Here is an 18,256-nt window from a genome sequence, read left to right as displayed (position 1 = left end):
CTGTCCCTCTCTCTCAGTCTGTCTATCTGTGTGTCTGTCTGTTGGTCTGTCTATCTGTCTGTCTGTCTGTCTCTCTCTCTGTCTCTCTCTCTCTATCAGTCTGTCTATCAGTCTGTCTATCTGTCTGTCTGTTGGTCTGTCTGTCTGTCTGTCTGTCTGTCTGTCTATCTGTCTGTCTGTCTGTCTGTCTCTCTCTCTCTCTCTCTCATGTTTCACCATGTTCCTGGCTAAATCTTCCACCTTCTCTTTCTCACTCTTTTCTGTCTTCCTCCACCTCCCCTCTCTATCCTTTTTTCCTTTCTTTTCCTGTATCACACTATACATGTCCTTTTTTCATTCTTTCTTTTCTCTGTCTGGCAATCAGCGATGTATATGAGCCGTGTGCAGCCAACCGGTCAATTCCCACCACAGCAACAATTCCCACCACAGCAATTTAGCATGGCTTCTCTTTCTGGGAAGATGACATGAGCCGACTAATAACACTAAAGTGTCTCTAAAAAGATGTACACAAACACACACACACATACACACATACACATATGCACACGCACAAGCACACACACACACACACACACGCACAAGCACACACACACACACACACACACACACACACACACACACACACACACACACACACACACACACACACACACACACACACACACACACAGGACCATCTCTTAAGGTAAGAATGGGAATAGAGGAATATTGACCACACCAATAAAAAAGAGAACGCGATATAGAGATAGCAAAGAGAGAGAGAATGAGAGCAAGAGAAAGAGAAAGAGGGAGAAAGAGGGAGAGAGAGAGAGAGAGAGAGAGAGAGAGAGAGAGAGAGAGAGAAAGAAAAAAGAATGGGAGACAGTGAGAGAGAGGGAGAGAGAGGGAGAGGGAGAGAGAGAGAGAGAGAGAGAGAGAGAGAGAGAGAGAGAGAGAGAAAGAAATAAAGAATGGGAGACTAGACTGAGCTAAATGAGTGTGCCACCACCACGGTGTTGCAGAGCGCAGCTCATTTCCCCATCTCTCTGATATGTAAATGTTTGCCAATAACTGTGTTTATTTTGGTGGCGGCGTGCACTGAATTATAGATGACCATATGGGCGGCTTCATGTTTACACAGGCATCTAAACAGACACACGCGCGCTCGGCACGCACGCAGGCACGCAGGCACGCAGGCACGCAGGCACGCAGGCACGCAGGCACGACGCTCACACACACGCACGCACGGAATGAAAGGGGACAGATGCCGCTAATCAAGGAGTGCATCCTGATTTTCCTCTTTCCATTAAACGTTCCAGGTAATCAGCGACCTGCGGTGTGTGTGTGTGTGTGTGTGTGTGTGTGTGTGTGTGTGTGTGTGTGTGTGTGTGTGTGTGTGTGTGTGTGTGTGTGTGTGTGTGTGTGTGTGTGTGTGTGTGTGTCTCTGTGTGTGTGTGTCTGTGTGTATATGTGTGTGTGTGTGTGTGCATGCGTGCGTGTGTGCGTGCGTGTGTGTGTGTGTGTGTGTGCAAGGTTTGTTGTGTGAGAAGTGTGTGATGCTTGTGCGTCTGCATATGGGGGTGACTGTAGAGGTGGACGAGGGGAGACAGTTTTCAGTAATGATACAAATGTACACAGACCACAGACTGCAGACTGTAAGGACTTGAAGTTAACACATTTGATTCCATTGAGCGATTTTAACTCAAAGATGAGACCACAGATCACTGGAGACTGATTCACTTGCCTGTAACTGTTTTAATTGATTTTAAATGTGTCATTTGATTTGTATTTTAATGCAACTGGGAATTGAATTGTGTAACTTGTGCCGCCACTTGGCCAGGACACCCTTGTAAAAGAGATTTTTAATCTCAACGGGTTTATTTTCCTGGTTAAATAAAGGTTAAATAAAAAAAAGATGTTTCTGATTAACTTGTATTATAATGATGATGGCCGCGGATAGAGAAAAAAACAAGCCTCTATACAACACATTCCTCTCTCACTAACCCCATCTTTACAGCCTAGAACAGTGATTCCCAACCTATGGGCCGGGGCCCACTGGTGGGCCCTGAAGGTATTCCAAGTGGGCCTTGAAATCCTTTTCCAAAAATAATAATCATATTTTGATGTGTGTTGTTGTTGATTTATTTGAGTTTTATTCGTAGCCCCTTAATGCGCGCCGTACCTCCTGAGGCACGCTGTAATAGACATTGAAATGTAACTACCATAGCACTACAATACTATGACACAACACAGGCCCTTTAGTAATGCACCACGACTTGGTCATTACCATACTGGTAACAATGAATTTATAAAGCCGCGCCTTAAGGGGTTAAATGGGTCAGAGGTGGGCCCCGAACATTTTTGACAATTTCGAGTGGGCCCCAAGTTGAAAAATGGTTGGGAACCCCTGGCCTAGAAAGAATCGCAAGAACAGACGAGGGAAGAAAAAAAATACTTATTACAAAGAACCACTCTCAAGACAAAAGAACGACGCACTTTTACAACTCCGAAAAAGATTGGGTCATTAATTGAAGATTGGCCCCCGGAGACAGCCTCCTCCTATCGAAAATAAAGATACATACTTTTAACGGCTATTTCAATATTTTCACAAGAGAATGGGCTGCTGTAAGGGCTATATATACAGTAAGATGGACAGTTTTCATTACGAGGTCCATGTAAATTAAAGGACTTTGGCAAATGGGAAATTCATCATAATAATTCCTGTTGGCTATCAGGTCGCTGACAGGCCATTTCATTTTCGCCTGTATGTGTTTCATCTCAAGAGCCTTCGTTCGCTTTTTTTCCCAAAGTCTCTTTAGAGAAAAAAAAGAATGTAACATAGTAACACCCTTTAATAAAACGGCATTAGTGTCCGTGTGTACAAAAGGATGTCACGCGGAGCCCCCGGTGAGGTAATTGGTGCCTGAGGTTCCTTGGGATTGTGTTTGGAGGGACTCATTTATAATTAAAGTAGTTTGTCATCGCCCTCGAAGGGAAGGCAAGCCGACAGGGGGGGGGCAGACAAAGGGGTCTGTTGACCCGGGCCCATGCAGGGAGAGAGGGGAGGGGGCCCAGAATTGAGACTTTCCCCAGGTTTTTCTAGAATTGTACTTGAACACTCTACAGCTCCCATAGAAGTCTGTTTTAAAAATCTTGCAAAGTCCTTATGGCATCATAATGAAAACTCAAAATGAGGGCAAAATTCTAATCACATATTTGTGATGGTACTCCTCAAAGGGTTAATGACATTGTATGTTTTGGTTGGGGGGGGGCTTTGCAGATGACTTTGACTAGGGCCCGGCAAAAGCTGTCATCGGCCCTGTCCTCAAGATATGGTGCATACACACACACACACACACGCGTGCAAGAGAGGAAGAAAGCTTTTGGCTTTCAGAATCACACACAGCGGGTTTCTTCCTGTGAACACAGCTCCTGCCTTAATGTGACAGGCTTTTATTTTGCGTGAGCACATTCATAATGGCATTATGTCTTATAAATGAAGTGCTAAAGGAATTATGCTTTCAAGTAAGTACAACCACAGAAAAGCACACGCACACATACACACATACACACACACACACATACGCACACACAGTGACACATAGTGACACACACACACACACACACACGCACACACACACACACATACACACACACACACACACACACACACACACACACACACACACACACAGGAAACACACACGCACACACACACGCACACGCACACACACACACGCACACACGCGCACACACACAGTGAGCCTCCTCTCCGCCCCGTGCTTTCTCAGTACTCACAAGCAATGATGTTCCCGTAGCGGTTCTTGTTGCGGTTTTCATCCTTCTTGGCCGTCTCCCAGGGCGCCGTCTGTCCCTCAGCCAGACCCTGCAATCGCAGAAGACAAGCTGTATAACCTGCAGTACAGTACACACACACTATATATTCCCACATGGGCACTTAGAGTACACTTCAAACCCTCACCCAAACACACACACACACACGCGCACGCTCGCACGCACGCACGCACGCACACACAAAAACACAGATAAACATACAAATAGTGCACGTACACAGACAAACACCCAGACACAAACATGTATTCAAATGCCCCAAAACAAAAACAAAAACACCCATACACAAACAAACAACCACACGCACACACACAACCTGACTAGATTTAAAAACAGTTAATCCAAGGCACAGAGGAGCAAAATCAGCATTTCCCCAAAGCACACAGGTGGAGAGCAACGTCTTAATCAAACATCTTTCTGACTGACAAAAAACAAACAAACACAGGAGTTTCAAAGTTTCAGGCTTGGCTTGGCTTGAAAACATAACAAACAGTCTTGGGGTACGGTAGATGGAAAAACAGAAAACTAGATAAGAACTAATCATAACGGCACGGTAAACTAGATAAGAACTAGTCATAACGGCACGGTAAACTAGATAAGAACTAGTCATAACGGCACGGTAAACTAGATAAGAACTAGTCATAACGGCACGGCAGTCAGAGACATTGCAGAGGACAGAGCGTCTACTCTGCGTAGCTACTACAGATCTGGGGTGCGTTTCTTGAAAGCATAGTTGCTAGCCAGTTAGCAACTTGGGTAGTTGCCAATGGGAAAATTGCATCGCAAACAACAAAGTAGCTAACGTAGTTAGCAACTAGGGTGTCGAGAAATGCACCCCTGACCTGATGCTGCTGTTACTGCAAGAGGACATATGGAGTGTGCAGCTGTGAGAATGGTGTAAAATGGCTTCAATCACAGCATAGAGAGAGCTGCGGCTATTCAGCAAACAGCCATGGCCCATTTACCAACAACAAGACAACTGGCTTGCTCTACACCTGGCAACACTTTGCTTTGTGGCACTTGATGTCGGGTTGTCTGAGGTGAGCAGAGCACTCAACTGACAGTCACTCAGATAAGGCCTGGGTGACGAGAGAAGAGGCTGGGTGATGGAAAAACAAAAGTGTGGATGAGAAAGATATAGTTAGAGTGAAGGAGAGTAAGAGGTGGCAAGGAGGAGAGAGACATACATTGGAATGAAACATCTATGACAATGATAGACTGAGACATAGCAGAGTGAAGGAAAGAGGGAGAGGAAGAGGTGGCAAAGTGAAGAGAGAAACACATCAGAATGAAACATCTATGAAAAGGATAGACTGAGACATAGCAGAGTGGTGGCCTGTGGTGTAGTCTACTTTTTTGTGGTGGGTATACTGTATATTTGAGCATTTTTTGAAGATTGTATACTGTATATTTTTGTACTATTCTAAATAATGGATCAATCAATTTTAGGTGGGTATACTGAAATCCCTGACATTTTCAGGTGGGTATACTGCGTATATCTGCGTTCTACGTAGACTACACCACTGGGCATGGTGGTAGGAAGATGAACAAGGATAGAGAAAAGATGAGAGGATGAATGAATGAATGAATGAATGAATGAATGAATGAATGAATGAATGAATGAATGAATGAATGAATGAGAGAAGTGGTAGGGGGATTGACCTCACGTAGTGCCATGTATTCAGTCGTTTTTGTTCAGGCTGAAGGCTTGGAGAGAGCATTGCACATTAACCCCTTAGCGCAGAGCCTATGTTATAACCTCACTGTCACCAAAATTGTAATGGCTATGTCTTAATGACTTAATCTGTTACTTAAGGCTCTTGGCACTGTCATAGCAATGTTGTTATGTGGTTGAGTTTTTACAGTAGGCCTATATAGTGAATAAGGCCGCCAGCGCCCCCATCTGCAGTAAGCCGCTACACTAGTCATGGTTCAAATCTCGCATCAATAGCGCCCCATTGTATTAGGATCATTTAATTGTTGTCCATGATTGTCTCTGTGTGTCTAAGGCATGGTGATTAATTAGCTTACATTTCAGAAGTCGTAGGCCTAGTTAATACGCTGCGCTCTTCCGTTTGGTGCGTCTCCAGTTTTCACTCTCTAAGATTAATTGCATTTCCCTCTCCAGGTAAAATGAAGGAGCATGCCAACAGCCATCTCTGATTTGCTACCCCCCCCACTTCCAACTCCTATACCCAGACCACGGACACACGCACACATGCACGCACGCACACAGACCCACGTTTATGCACTATTGGCTGTCTCTCACTCAAAGCAAAGCAAAGCAATGCATGGCTACTGTAGTACGGCCAACAGCGATGGAGGTGATGGAGGGAGGTGTGCATAGCTCCTCCTCATCTTGAGTGCGTTACAATATGCGACCTTGCCTCCTCCACTTGTGCTTGTCTCCTTGTCCCGCCTCCTGGCCCCTCCTCCGTGGAGAAAACGATAAAGTTTCCCAGCTGTCAGCCTATAGCCATAACAACTTTTGAGGGACTGTTTTTCATTCACCATCCCAATTGCAAATGAGAAAAAGACTCTACAATTGAGCTTTTTGCAAGATATTGAAATATAATGCCGTGGTCAGTGATGTCATCATGACATATTACTTCCTGGTACGAGGAGACATGCACAAGTGGAGGAGGCAAGGCCGCATATTGGAACGCACTCCTAGTGTCCATCTCTCTCCCCCTGTCGCCTCCCCCATGGGAGACCTGTACTGTGGAGGAGGTGTGTGTGAGCCGCCAGAGCTCCAAATCTGTCACAGCCTCCTCATTTTCTCATGTCTCTTGACTGCTGTGCCAAGCGCCTCATGTCCATGATGGTGTGTGTGTGTGTGTGTGTGTGTGTGTGTGTGTGTGTGTGTGTGTGTGTGTGTGTGTGTGTGCACGTGCGTATGTGAATGTGCGTGCGTGTGTGTGTGTGTGTGCGTGTGTGTGTGTGCGTGTCTGTGTCTACAGACTATACCCACTTCTAAATTTCAGGGATTTCAGTATAGCCACTTAAAATGGATTGATCCATTAGTTTGAATAGCAGAAATAGATACAGTATACCCACTTCAAAAATGCTAAAATATACAGTATATTACCCACCATAAAAAAGTAGACTACACCACTACCCGCTGCGATGTCACAGGGTACTGCACAGGGCTGACACACTTCTGTTCTTTTGTGTGTTTTTTTAACGAAGCATGAGCCTCATTATCAAGTTGTTAGGCAATTAGATGACAGAGAGAGATCAAGCCATCTTTCACTCACAGCTAATTGTTCCGATAAACAACGATCAAATGTTTACCGTGTGCGTCACCTTAACATCCGCGAGAGCTCCATAGGGAGATGAGGGGGGAATGTGATCTGGGATGGGAAGGCACTCTAGACTCTGGTGTCTCTGGTTGGAGATAAGCAGATTAACCTCATGACTTATGACTGGCTCATTCAGTTTCCCTCTCACTGCCAGGGAAATGGCCATGTTTTTATACTGTGGAGTTAGACTAGGCTGGATGAAATGGCCATGTTTTTACACTGAGGAGTTAGACTAGGCTTGATGAAATGGCTAAGTTTTTTATACTGAGGAGTAAGGCGAGGCTGGATGCTTAAATCTCCATTTCTCTATTTATATGGCCATTGCCATGGAGACAATTTACTGTGTTTACCGGCTGAGACTAGTGAAGAGGCTGAGAATGAGACGACTGAAATACTGAAATAAAACTTAATTGTTTTTAGTTTTTGTTGTTATTGTTAATGTTGTAATTGTTGTCGTTGCTGTTGGTGGTGGTGGTGTTCGTGTTAGTGTTGGAATGTGTCTGCTGATGTTGCTGAGAGAGCAAGGGAGAGAGAGGGCAAGAGAGAGAGAGAGAGAGAGAGAGAGAGAGAGAGAGAGAGAGAGAGAGAGAGAGAGAGAGAGACAGACAGACAGACAGACAGACAGACAGACAGACAGACAGACAGACAGACAGAGACAAAGACAAAGAAAGAGACAGACAGACAGAGACAGAGAGATTGTAGAGACACACAGAGGACGCATAAAGAAATAAACGGATGGCTAAAAGAATGTAAGACATTAAACTTGAAATTAGATACCAACACTGATAAGTGGCAATGCCCAAGATCTCTATTTTGCTATTTCACTGATTTAACCCCTTAGCGCAGAGCCTATGTTATAAACTTACTGTCACTAAAACTGTAATGGCTATGTCTTAATCTGTTACTTAAGGCTCTGGGTACTGTCATAGCAATGTTGCTACGATGTACTTGAGTATTTTCAGCAAAATAGTGAATAAGCCCGTCTGCAACCCCATCTGCATTAAGGAGCTAACATGACCAGAAGATCAAGGCTTTTAGTTTTTCACTCTTTTTTTTTCCCTCGGCTGGTAAAACAGCTGATGCCCACAAAGAAAATGAGACAATCAACCAAAAAAACCCCAAAAAACAATAAGGAGTGAAAACAAGGACAACATTCCATTCATGAGCACACACATCTGCAGTCTGGCATCAACGGGCCGGGAGACCCAAAAAGTAAGCATGAGAGAACAACATGATCAAAGACCAAAAAACAGAAAACAGAACAGCTACTTTTCAGACACCAATGAGTCATGCTAGGCTAGGCTGCAACCCTCTAGGAAGAATTACAGACGAGTGAAGAAGCAAGAACAGATTATCTAAACATGATGAAAACAAGGCTTCACACAGATCTCCAGAACGACAGAGACAGACAGACACAGCTTGAAACATTCACACTTCTGAAATATGGTTGGTTGCATATGCAGTATGGGGTAAGGCAAGTACACTTGTTTTTGGTTTCAATTGTGAGTGAAAAACAATCCATTTCGAGAAAAGCAGGAGAGTTCTTTTGTTTCTTATCATAATGTGTTTTTTAAGCTAGTAGACATACAGTATTAGTGCAATAGGTCCTTCTACAAACAACATTAAAAACTTCAAACAAACACTGAATGCCCCAAACGATAAATTAAAGCAGCATCATGCTACACGCTCTGTATAGAAATAAAAACAAGTGAGTAAAAAGTTAAACTCATTTGTTGTAGCAGTGAATCTGCGATTTAATTTAACCCAGAGGTGATATCTTGGCAAGTGCCAGGTTTAAAAGGTTCCCTCTTCAAAAGCCTTTGGAAAATCTTTAATCAACTTAATCTCAAATTCAAAAAAAACATTGAAATGATGAGAGCAGTCTATTCCCATAACACTAGAGCAGAGCAGTGACTGGAGGAGTAGGGTGAGAAGAAGTGAGGAGGTGGCTGGGGTGAAAGCCGTATCTACGGATTAGCTATAACTTCAGGGAGATTTCTCAATAGGATTAAAATGCAGATTGCTTGCCAGCCACTGGTGAAGGTAAACAAAATTATGCACACGAGAATGTGGCGGCTGCAGTAGACAGACATCTTAGATAACAAAAAAAGGGCACTTAAAAAAAAAAGAAAAAAAAAGCGCCTCCACATTCTGCATCTCTTATAAGACAAACGAAGCCGGGGTAAATAAGTAAGTGAAGTGCCGACTTAAGAAGGCTCAACTTCAAAAAAGGAAAATCAAGTGTGCCCTTTGCCAGTCTTTTAACTACAACGGGCACCGGGAAAAAAAAAAAGTTGAACAGGGCATTTTTTAATGAAGAGCAACAACGAGGCCAAGTAGGTAACCCGGCCGCCACTCAACCCCGGTTCCGCTGCGTGTTTACCAACTTCAAGATAAAACGTTAGCAAAGTAGCTGAAGGTCACGCAGCGGTGCGCAGCCTTTGTTCGGTGTTTGTGCCCCCCTGTTGAGAGTGAGGCAAGACCAGACGAAGCCAGACGAGCTGCTCTCCTCAAACACTCACCCCACACACACTCACACACACACACATGCACGCACGCACGCACGCACGCACGCACGCACGCACGCACGCACGCACGCACGCACGCACGCACGCACGCACGCACGCACGCACGCACGCACACACACACACACACACGCACACTTCATTCGGTTTCTTTTTAAGTGTTTATAGTCATTAGATATCATTTCCAGTTGTTAATGAGAACAAGTGGGTTAGAGAGTTGGGTAATTACGCAGCGACTCCAATCCACGCCGGCTACCCCCTGCGGCGCCACGTTCAACTCTCCCTTTTACCCTACACACTTACTACAGGGGGAACTCATTTCCAACAAACTAGAAAGGAAAAAAACAAAACGCCTCTAACGGAACTGCTTTTATCTCACGTGGAGGCTTTTTTTCTTCTTCTTCTTCCAGTGGGCTATAAATAAATACTTCTAAAAGTGAGCGAGAAGAATGAGAGGAAGGAAGAAGAAGAAGGGGGAAGAGAACAAAGTGAGAGAGAGGTCTGTTAAATACTAGGAAAAGGGAAAAAAAGGAGAGGAATGGATGAGTGTGGAGAAAGAGGAGAGGAGTGTGAAACAGTTTCAAATCCAGGAATTGAGCAGAGAAACGCTTCCTCCCCTGACAGTGCAAGATGAGTTGTGGGCCACGGGAGCCAAGCGTGGGAGGAAGAGAGGGGGGGAGGGGGATCGAGGGGCGAGGGGGGGGATCCCTGGACAGCAGGAAGGAACCATGGGAGCCAGCAACCAACCAATCATGAGCCTCTTCCTCCCCCGCACCACAGCACAGTAGCATCATAAACAACATCATCCTCCTCATCAGTACCATCCTCTCCATCCCCATGTCCCCGTCATCATATTACATCCCAAATTCCCACATCCCCATCCTCAGGGCTGCTGCCAGCTTTTTTTGGTGCCCAAGACAAAATCATCTGAAAGGGGCTCCCTACCCAATACATACAATGTAATGGGGGGCTAATTCTGGGCCCCCTATCACCTTGGGCCAGGGACAACATATCCCTCTGTCCCACCCCATCCTCATCCTCAGCCACGTCTAATAGCTGTCTGCTCGTCCGAGATGAAAGACGGCGGCCTAATGAGGGAATTCGGCCGCCAGGAGGGACCGGACCGCGGTGACAAGGCTTGGTGACGATGGGGCCAGCATCAGGACCACATAGCAGCATCAGGACCACATTCAGCATCGCTATTAGAGGTGCAACATGCCGCAACGCACATGGGATGCCATAGTGTGTGTGTGTGTGTGTGTGGTGTGTGTTCATGTGTATTCGTGTGTGTGGGTTGCTGAAGATGGGCCTATAAAGGCTTGCTTGCGTCGGATGCGTTTCATTAGGTCCATCATGATGCGTTCCTGAGGACGTCTGGAGCAGGCTGCTGGGCTGTTGGCTTTGATTAACGGCTCTCCTTAGATGACAGTCGAGAAGGACGAGTGGCGGATGTGCTGTTGTGCTGTGCTGTGCTGTGCTGTGCTGTACTGTGCTTGAGGCGAGGAGGAGGCGAGGCAAGGAGAGGCGAGGCGAGGAGAAGGTGAGGCGAGGCGAGGAGAGGAGAGGAGAGGCCTCCTCGGATTACTCCACAAGTAGTCTCTTCCGTCTGCTGCTTCTCCTCTGCTTTGCTTCACCCCCTGCCGAACGTCCTCTCAATCTCTCACATACTCTGACTCTCCTCTCCTTCTCTTTCTCACCCCATTGCCTCTACTCTCTCTCTCTCTCGTTCTATCTTTCTTGCGCTCTCTCTCTCTCTCTCTCTCTCTCTCTCTCTCTCTCTCTCTCTCTCTCTCTCTATTTATTTCTCTTCTCTCTCAAACACACACTCCTGCTGTCTCTCTTACGCTTATTGGATTTCTCCAGTTTTCCTCTCCTCTCCTCTCCTCTGCTCTCCTCACCTCTCCTCTCCTCTCCTCTGCTCTCCTCACCTCTCCTCTCCTCTCCTCTCCTCTCCCCTCCTCTCTTCTCCTCTACCCTCTCTCCCCCCTCTCCTCTCCTCTCCTGCCCTCTCCTGGTGCCTTCCTCTCCTCTCCTCTCCTCTCCTCTCCTCTCCTCTCCTCTCCTCTCCTCTCCTCTCCGGGTGCCTCTCCTCTCCTCCCCTCTCCTCCCCTCCCCTCTTCTCCTCTCCTTTCCTCTCCTCTCCTCTCCTCCCCTCTCCTCTCCTCCTATATTCTCCTTTCCTCTCTTCTCCTCTCCACTCCTCTCCTCTCCTCCCCCCTCCTCTCCTCTCCCCTAGCCTCCTTTCCTCTCCTCTCCTCTCCTCTCCTCATCTCTCCTCATCTCTCCTCTCCTCTCCTCTCCTCCCCTCTCCTCTCCCCGTGCAGCTGTCGAGTGGTGATTAATGGGCTGATTATGCTGACAAACACACACACAGGTGGCCGTGATCAGCTCTTATCACAGCCCTATATCTCCCTCTCTCCATCACTCCCTTTAATCTCCCAATAACACACATGCACATTCACACACACGCACGCACGCACGCACTCACACACACACACACACACACACACACACATACACACACACACACACACACACACACGCACACACACACAGGTGAACAACATACAAGCAAGTATGCACGTACGCACACATGTACGCACGCACGTAGGCACGCACGCACACACGTACACACACACACAAACACACACATACACTTTGAGGCCTTCATCACTAGCCTTGCGTGCCTTCCTACGTACACTTCCGCACTACATCTGGTACCTGTCTTCTGTGGAGCGATGTTGACCGGTAGGATTTGAGCCGGTGTTCTGACAAATGGTCCTACATTGTAATTTTATTCTACGTTCTGTCAGACATGTCTGTTAAACGGTCCTACATCGCCATAGATAGACGTCAGACATGTTTGTTCAACAACTTATAAGTTAAATCCTGATTTTTACGAAAATGTCCTTCCTGCTTCCTGCAATCGCGTCAGATCAAACAAAGTCCAGACCATGAATACGAAATGGAAATGGTAGTACTATGGGATGGTCAGGACCAGGCTAGTACACACGCCTCCACATACAGTATTTCCACATCCCACTAGAATGCTCCCTGGATGAAGAGGAGATGCTTGACTACAGTAAGTTTTCACAGTGAGAAGTCTGCACACTTAAAATCTGTTTTGTGAAGAAGACTGTTGAGGTCGAAACGTTATCCTGCCATGAAAAAATAAAACACAATAAAAAGGATTGTTAGTGTGCTGACTTCTCACTCTGAAAACTACAGTTGTCCTTCGTCCTGCACATTTCCCTGGGATGTGCACAATCCTCTCCTTCAACTGTCTACAGTACGTGCCTACTATTCCAGATCCAGTGGTTGTCTTAGGGTAGGCTCACTCTCCCCTGCACTACCAAGTGAATGAAGTCATCACGTAGTAAAAATCGGAGGATTTTTCAGGCTAGTTTGTGCATTCATGTGGTCTCGTAGTTATCGTAAATACCATATAACGACATTCGAAGCACACATGAACGCCACCCCTTCTCGTATTTTTCACTGGACAACTCATAGAAAATGTTGATACACAATTTAATGAGATGATGACGTACACAACAGCTGGCTCTGGGAACCGCTAAGTTTAAATACTCAAAAAGCGGCATCAGACAGTCATGGTAAATACAGTGTCAGAAAATATTCAGCATTTTTTACCTTTTGACTTCCTAATTCATTTGCTTGCTGTAGCTGATGAACAACAGTCTATAATCGTTTTAGTAAAAAACTGTCCGGAGTCTCACTCTGGTTCGCCATCTTTAATTTGTAAACAACATCAAAAGAGCACATGAACGCAAAGCACTTGTAAATACCACTTCGCAACTAGATNATATCTACTTCGGAAGACCACATGAATGCACTATTAGGGTAGGCTCACTCTCCCCTGCACTACCAAGTGAATGAAGTCATCACGTAGTAAAAATCGGAGGATTTTTCAGGCTAAAAATGCTTGAAGGCGGTTCGTTGGTGGCATACAGTAAAAGGCGCCATAAAACGCTTGTCTCGGTCTGAGTTCAGTTGGACTGTCATGCCCACTCATGCGCGCCCTCCCCCCAAAGCACGATCCCCTTTGGCAAGCCCCTATGCCAAGGCACTGACTGCCAAGGACTTATGCCAACACATGCCAACCACATCGCCACCACATCACATCACATCACAACGCCCGCTGACACCACCTCCCTCTCACGACTGAAAGAATAAACAAGACCCCCCATGCCATGACTAGATGAATACAAATATGACCTCTTTTTAAACCTTTTTAAATTCCATTATTTCCATCCGTAAGTGCAGGGCTGCAGAAGACAACAGTCAGTCAGCTTTGGTCCTGGAACTGCATTGTATGAGAGGAGTACACTGGAAATGCACTAGTGCAGTGATTCTCAAACTGTGGTCCGGGGACCACTAGTGGTCCATGACAGAGTTCAGGTGGTCCGCAAGGGGATTTCTACTTTTTCAAGGCTATATTTGTAACATTTTTACAAAGCTAAACAAAGCTGAAGTCTTATTTTCACCACAATAAGACAGGCTTGTAAATGTGAATAAAAAGTAAGTGATCTGCATCGAAATTAGCAGTGTCAAATTAGCACCCGTCAACAGTCAATTCAGTTGAGAGGTGGTCCCTGAATATTCTTGGGGGGACGAAGTGGTCCTCGGTCTGAAAAAGTTTGAGAAAGACTGCACTAGTGAGGGCCAAACGGGTGCCAACTTCATTAGTGACAGGGGCTTCGGCGTGCCGTGGCGTAGCGTGGCGCAGCGTGGCGCAGCGTGGGGGCAAATTGTGAGGCAAATCAGGTTAGAGGCGGGCTGGGCTGGGCTGGGCTAGGCGCCGATAACAGAAAAGGGGGAGAGCCTTATAAAAACGTCTCCCGTGATGAATGACCCTTTAAATAAGAGGCACAATTGCAGGGCTTTATCAACGTGGCACAGCGAGAGAGAGAGAGGCGCGGGGCGCGGGGGCTATGCATCTTGTGCTTATGGCTCCCTCGTGTAGACATAGACGGGTATGTTGGCTAGCTCACACTCAGGCTCAGGCTCAAGCGGTAGGTGGAAGGTGGAGGGCCACCGAGAGAGAGAGAGAGAGAGAGAGAGAGAGAGAGAGAGAGAGAGAGAGAGAGAGAGAGAGAGAGAAAAGAGAGAACATGGAAGCCCCAAACAGACAATATCAGCCAGCTTCCACAACCACCTCTCCTCGTCCACCCTATTTTTACCGTCTCTATAGTAGATAATGTGTTTTTTTGTCTGAAATTTGAAATTATTACATGAACCGTGGACACTTGTATACCCTCAAGCCCTAAAACAAACTGACATTACCCTCTATACACACACGCACACACACACGCACACACACACACATACACAAACACACACTCGCACGCACGCACACACACACACGCACGCACGCACGCACGCACGCGCACACACAAATAAAGGCGAGGAATCCAGGAATGGTTTCATTCCTCAGAGGTCCGACGAGATGAGGCAGGTAAATGAATGCCTAATTTGGCAAACTTCCATTTCAACTAAAGTAGTCTTAGACATGTGGCATGTTGCGTTATAGATTATCTCTGTGTGTGTGTGTGTGTGTGTGTGTGTGTGTGTGTGTGTGTGTGTGTGTGTGTGTGTGTGTGTGTGTGTGTGTGTGTGTGTGTGTGTGTGTGTATGTGTGTGTGTGTGTGTGTGTGAGTGTGAGAGAGTGCGTGTGTGTCAGTGTGTGTGTGTGTGTGTGTGTGCGCGTGCGTGCGTGTGTGATTAGTCTCTGTTAAACCCAATAGGCGTTGATCTTTATCTCTTCTGTCTGAGTGCTTTGTGCTTCTTGTGCAGCTTTGTCTGTTGTGTTTATTTGTTCTTCAATAAAATACAATAAAAAGTCCTGCTACCTTTCACAACTATTTGTTTCACTACGCCTCAATTTGTGTGTGAAACTTGTTGGTGTGTCCGGGGTGAAGACGGAATCCATTAGATTTTTGGCATGGTTCTTCCACATGAGACAGGCCCACACATTTAGCTTCATTCGTTTTTTTTTTAATCTAATTTTGCTAAATTATGTTGGCAAGTGAAGAATTTGGCATTGGATGTAGAAGTCTCGCTGTTTGGGTGCCCTTCTAGTTTTGTTATATTGTAGTTTGTTGGAAACTTTGTGGCCTGACTGAGTGAGTTGAAGACTGAAGGGCATTTCAAATCAAAATGCCCTTGGCAGAACTGCAGTATGTTTCAACCATTGACGTGTCAAACCATTGAGGATTTCAAGTGTGCTGCACCTTGAAGTTGTCCTGTACCTTCAACAGGGAAGTGTAACATTGTCTTCTCTACATAACCAAATACCTCATAACCAGGCAAGAATCAGGATATAACCAAAAAAACTGCTGTCCTTCTTTGACTGTCTTGAAATCCACCTTGGAAATGGAAATAATGGGTCTAACACATCCAAAATGTAATTTGGCATTGACAGAACGTACGTCAGCTGCATTCAGAACAGAATCTGAGAAATGTCACAAACCTCTTCAATTCAAATGACATTTCCAATCTAGTAGTTTTGCTGCATTGCTCAAAAGAACCTCATTTTTTTAATGTAACCAGTCTGTGGTATGCCTGCTGACAATACAAGATATATTTAATTTGTCAAAAAAACAGATCGACGGCTTCACAGTAACTCATTACATATAATGGGTTAGGAATGAACCGGCATATACATCGGTCGAAAAACTGTTCTATTTGTTGAGCAGTCAATATACTAATGCCTTTAAAGCAGATTTTCCCCTCCTATGAATATACAATGACTTTAAAACAACGTTTCTGAGTGGTATTGCTCAGAGTTTGCTTGTCTTTAATGTGAAGAAGCTGTCCAGTCCCCAGGAGTACCTACAGTATAGTAGACAGCTATGGCGCTATATGTATATTTTAAATGCTAATGCTAAATTGTCCATGGGGAATTGATTATACACAGTGAGAAGTTGCTCACTGAGAATCTTACTAACGACAGAACATTGGTCACTCAGACTACAGCTCTCTATGGAAATCTTCATGCAACATACAGTACTCAGTGCTACATATGAAAAAGTGAAAGCCCATTGGGAAACTCCAACTCCCATTGTCATTGTGACACAGCACTCCACAGCACACAAGTGAACACTGCACACTGCACACAACGAAATTGCATTTATGCCTCACCCGTGCAAGGGGGCAGCCCTCAGTGGCGCCCCATGGGGAGCAGTGCGGTGGGACGGTACCATGCTCAGGGTACCTCAGTCATGGAGGAGGATGGGGGAGAGCACTGGTTGATTACTCCCCCCACCAACCTGGCGGGTCGGGAGTCGAACCGGCAACCTCTGGGATGCAAGTCTGACGCCCTAACCGCTCACCCATGACTGCCCTATCCTCAATCCTCAGATTAAGTAATCAACATACAGTACTCAGTGCTACATACGGTAGCTACAATTACCTCAGACACTACCTTCCCCCCCCTCTCTGTGTGGACTTGGCAGCATTTCAAAACCATCTGCAACATATTTCACCCACTCTGTCTGCATTTTCAACATATTTATATTGTTTTTTTCTAGAATTACCATTTATACACCGAATAACTTGTACTGTCCTCTCATAACGCGATTTTTGAAGATCCTGAACAGTCCTTGCACATACTCCTTCACGGCATACCCCTATCCACTTATGATAATATGTATTATCACTGGTTGAACACATTATATTTATCGTTATATATCTGTGAAGATTCTTTGGATCATGAAATAAGACAGAAAGGAAGTCACAGCACAGCCGTGTCATACAAAAGGCCATTTTTTGTCAGAGTAGGGCAAAGGGGCAGGTGCTTTAGCACCACCTCATCTCTATGCCTCTTACCTCGTACTCCTCCTCCTTGAAGCCATAGCCCTTTGTGTGTGTGTGTGTGTGTGTGTGTGTGTGTGTGTGTGTGTGTGTGTGTGTGTGTGTGTGTGTGTGCCTGTGTGTGTGTGTGTGTGTTTGTGTGTGTGTGTGTGTGTGTGTGTGTGTGCCTGTGTCCTCTCACCTCGTACTCCTCCTTGAAGCCGTAGCCCTGGCCGCATTTCATCTGTGTGATGTGCTGCAGCAGGTCGGCCACGCGGATGGCCGGCTGGATCTGGCCCGGCTGGTAGGACATCTCCACCGACTCGCAGCCGCCGTACGGGTACGTCTGGATGGTCATGGAGGGCTGGGTCAGCTCACTGTGGCTGCTGTCAGCTATAGGGGAGAGAGAGAGAGAGAGAGAGAGAGAGAGAGAGAGAGGGAGAGAGAGAGAGAGAGAGAGAGAGAGAGAGAGAGAGAGAGAGAGAGAGAGAGAGAGAGAGAGAGAGAGAGATTATGATTTTACGCTGATTTACAGGCTATATGACAATGACGGTAACACTTTATTTTAGGGACACATCTATTAGCACTAATACATCCAATGTTCCTGCATAAGTAACTTATAAGGCATGCACAAAGCAAAATCAAACATTTGTTAGGCATGTATTCGCAAATGTCTAGTTCATGCACAGTAAGGGATTTATTACCAATTTAACCTTAGTAAGGACCTAGTAGGCCTTAGTGTTTTCTTAGTACATGCCTTACAAGTTACTTATGCAGGCATTAACATTG

The 18,256-nt window shown here is 45.8% G+C and overlaps 1 protein-coding gene across 1 annotated transcript in view; it reads right to left on the bottom strand.

The window, feature by feature from the left end:
* The window catches only part of ptprt (protein tyrosine phosphatase receptor type T), a 515,405-nt gene that overhangs the window by 68,824 nt on the left and 428,325 nt on the right, over nt 1-18,256 (bottom strand). Inside the window, exons 23-24 of the mRNA XM_063214792.1 lie at nt 17,670-17,853; nt 3,778-3,865 (exon numbers count right to left, since the gene is read on the bottom strand). Of these exons, the coding sequence (XP_063070862.1) occupies nt 3,778-3,865; nt 17,670-17,853 (272 nt within the window). The remainder of the gene's footprint in view (nt 1-3,777; nt 3,866-17,669; nt 17,854-18,256) is intronic.

Source organism: Engraulis encrasicolus, chromosome 14, assembly GCF_034702125.1.
Source record: "Engraulis encrasicolus isolate BLACKSEA-1 chromosome 14, IST_EnEncr_1.0, whole genome shotgun sequence".
Taxonomy (NCBI): Eukaryota; Metazoa; Chordata; class Actinopteri; order Clupeiformes; family Engraulidae; genus Engraulis; species Engraulis encrasicolus.
Note: the sequence above shows the minus strand (reverse complement) of the source record. Positions and strands in the feature narration are given on the sequence as shown.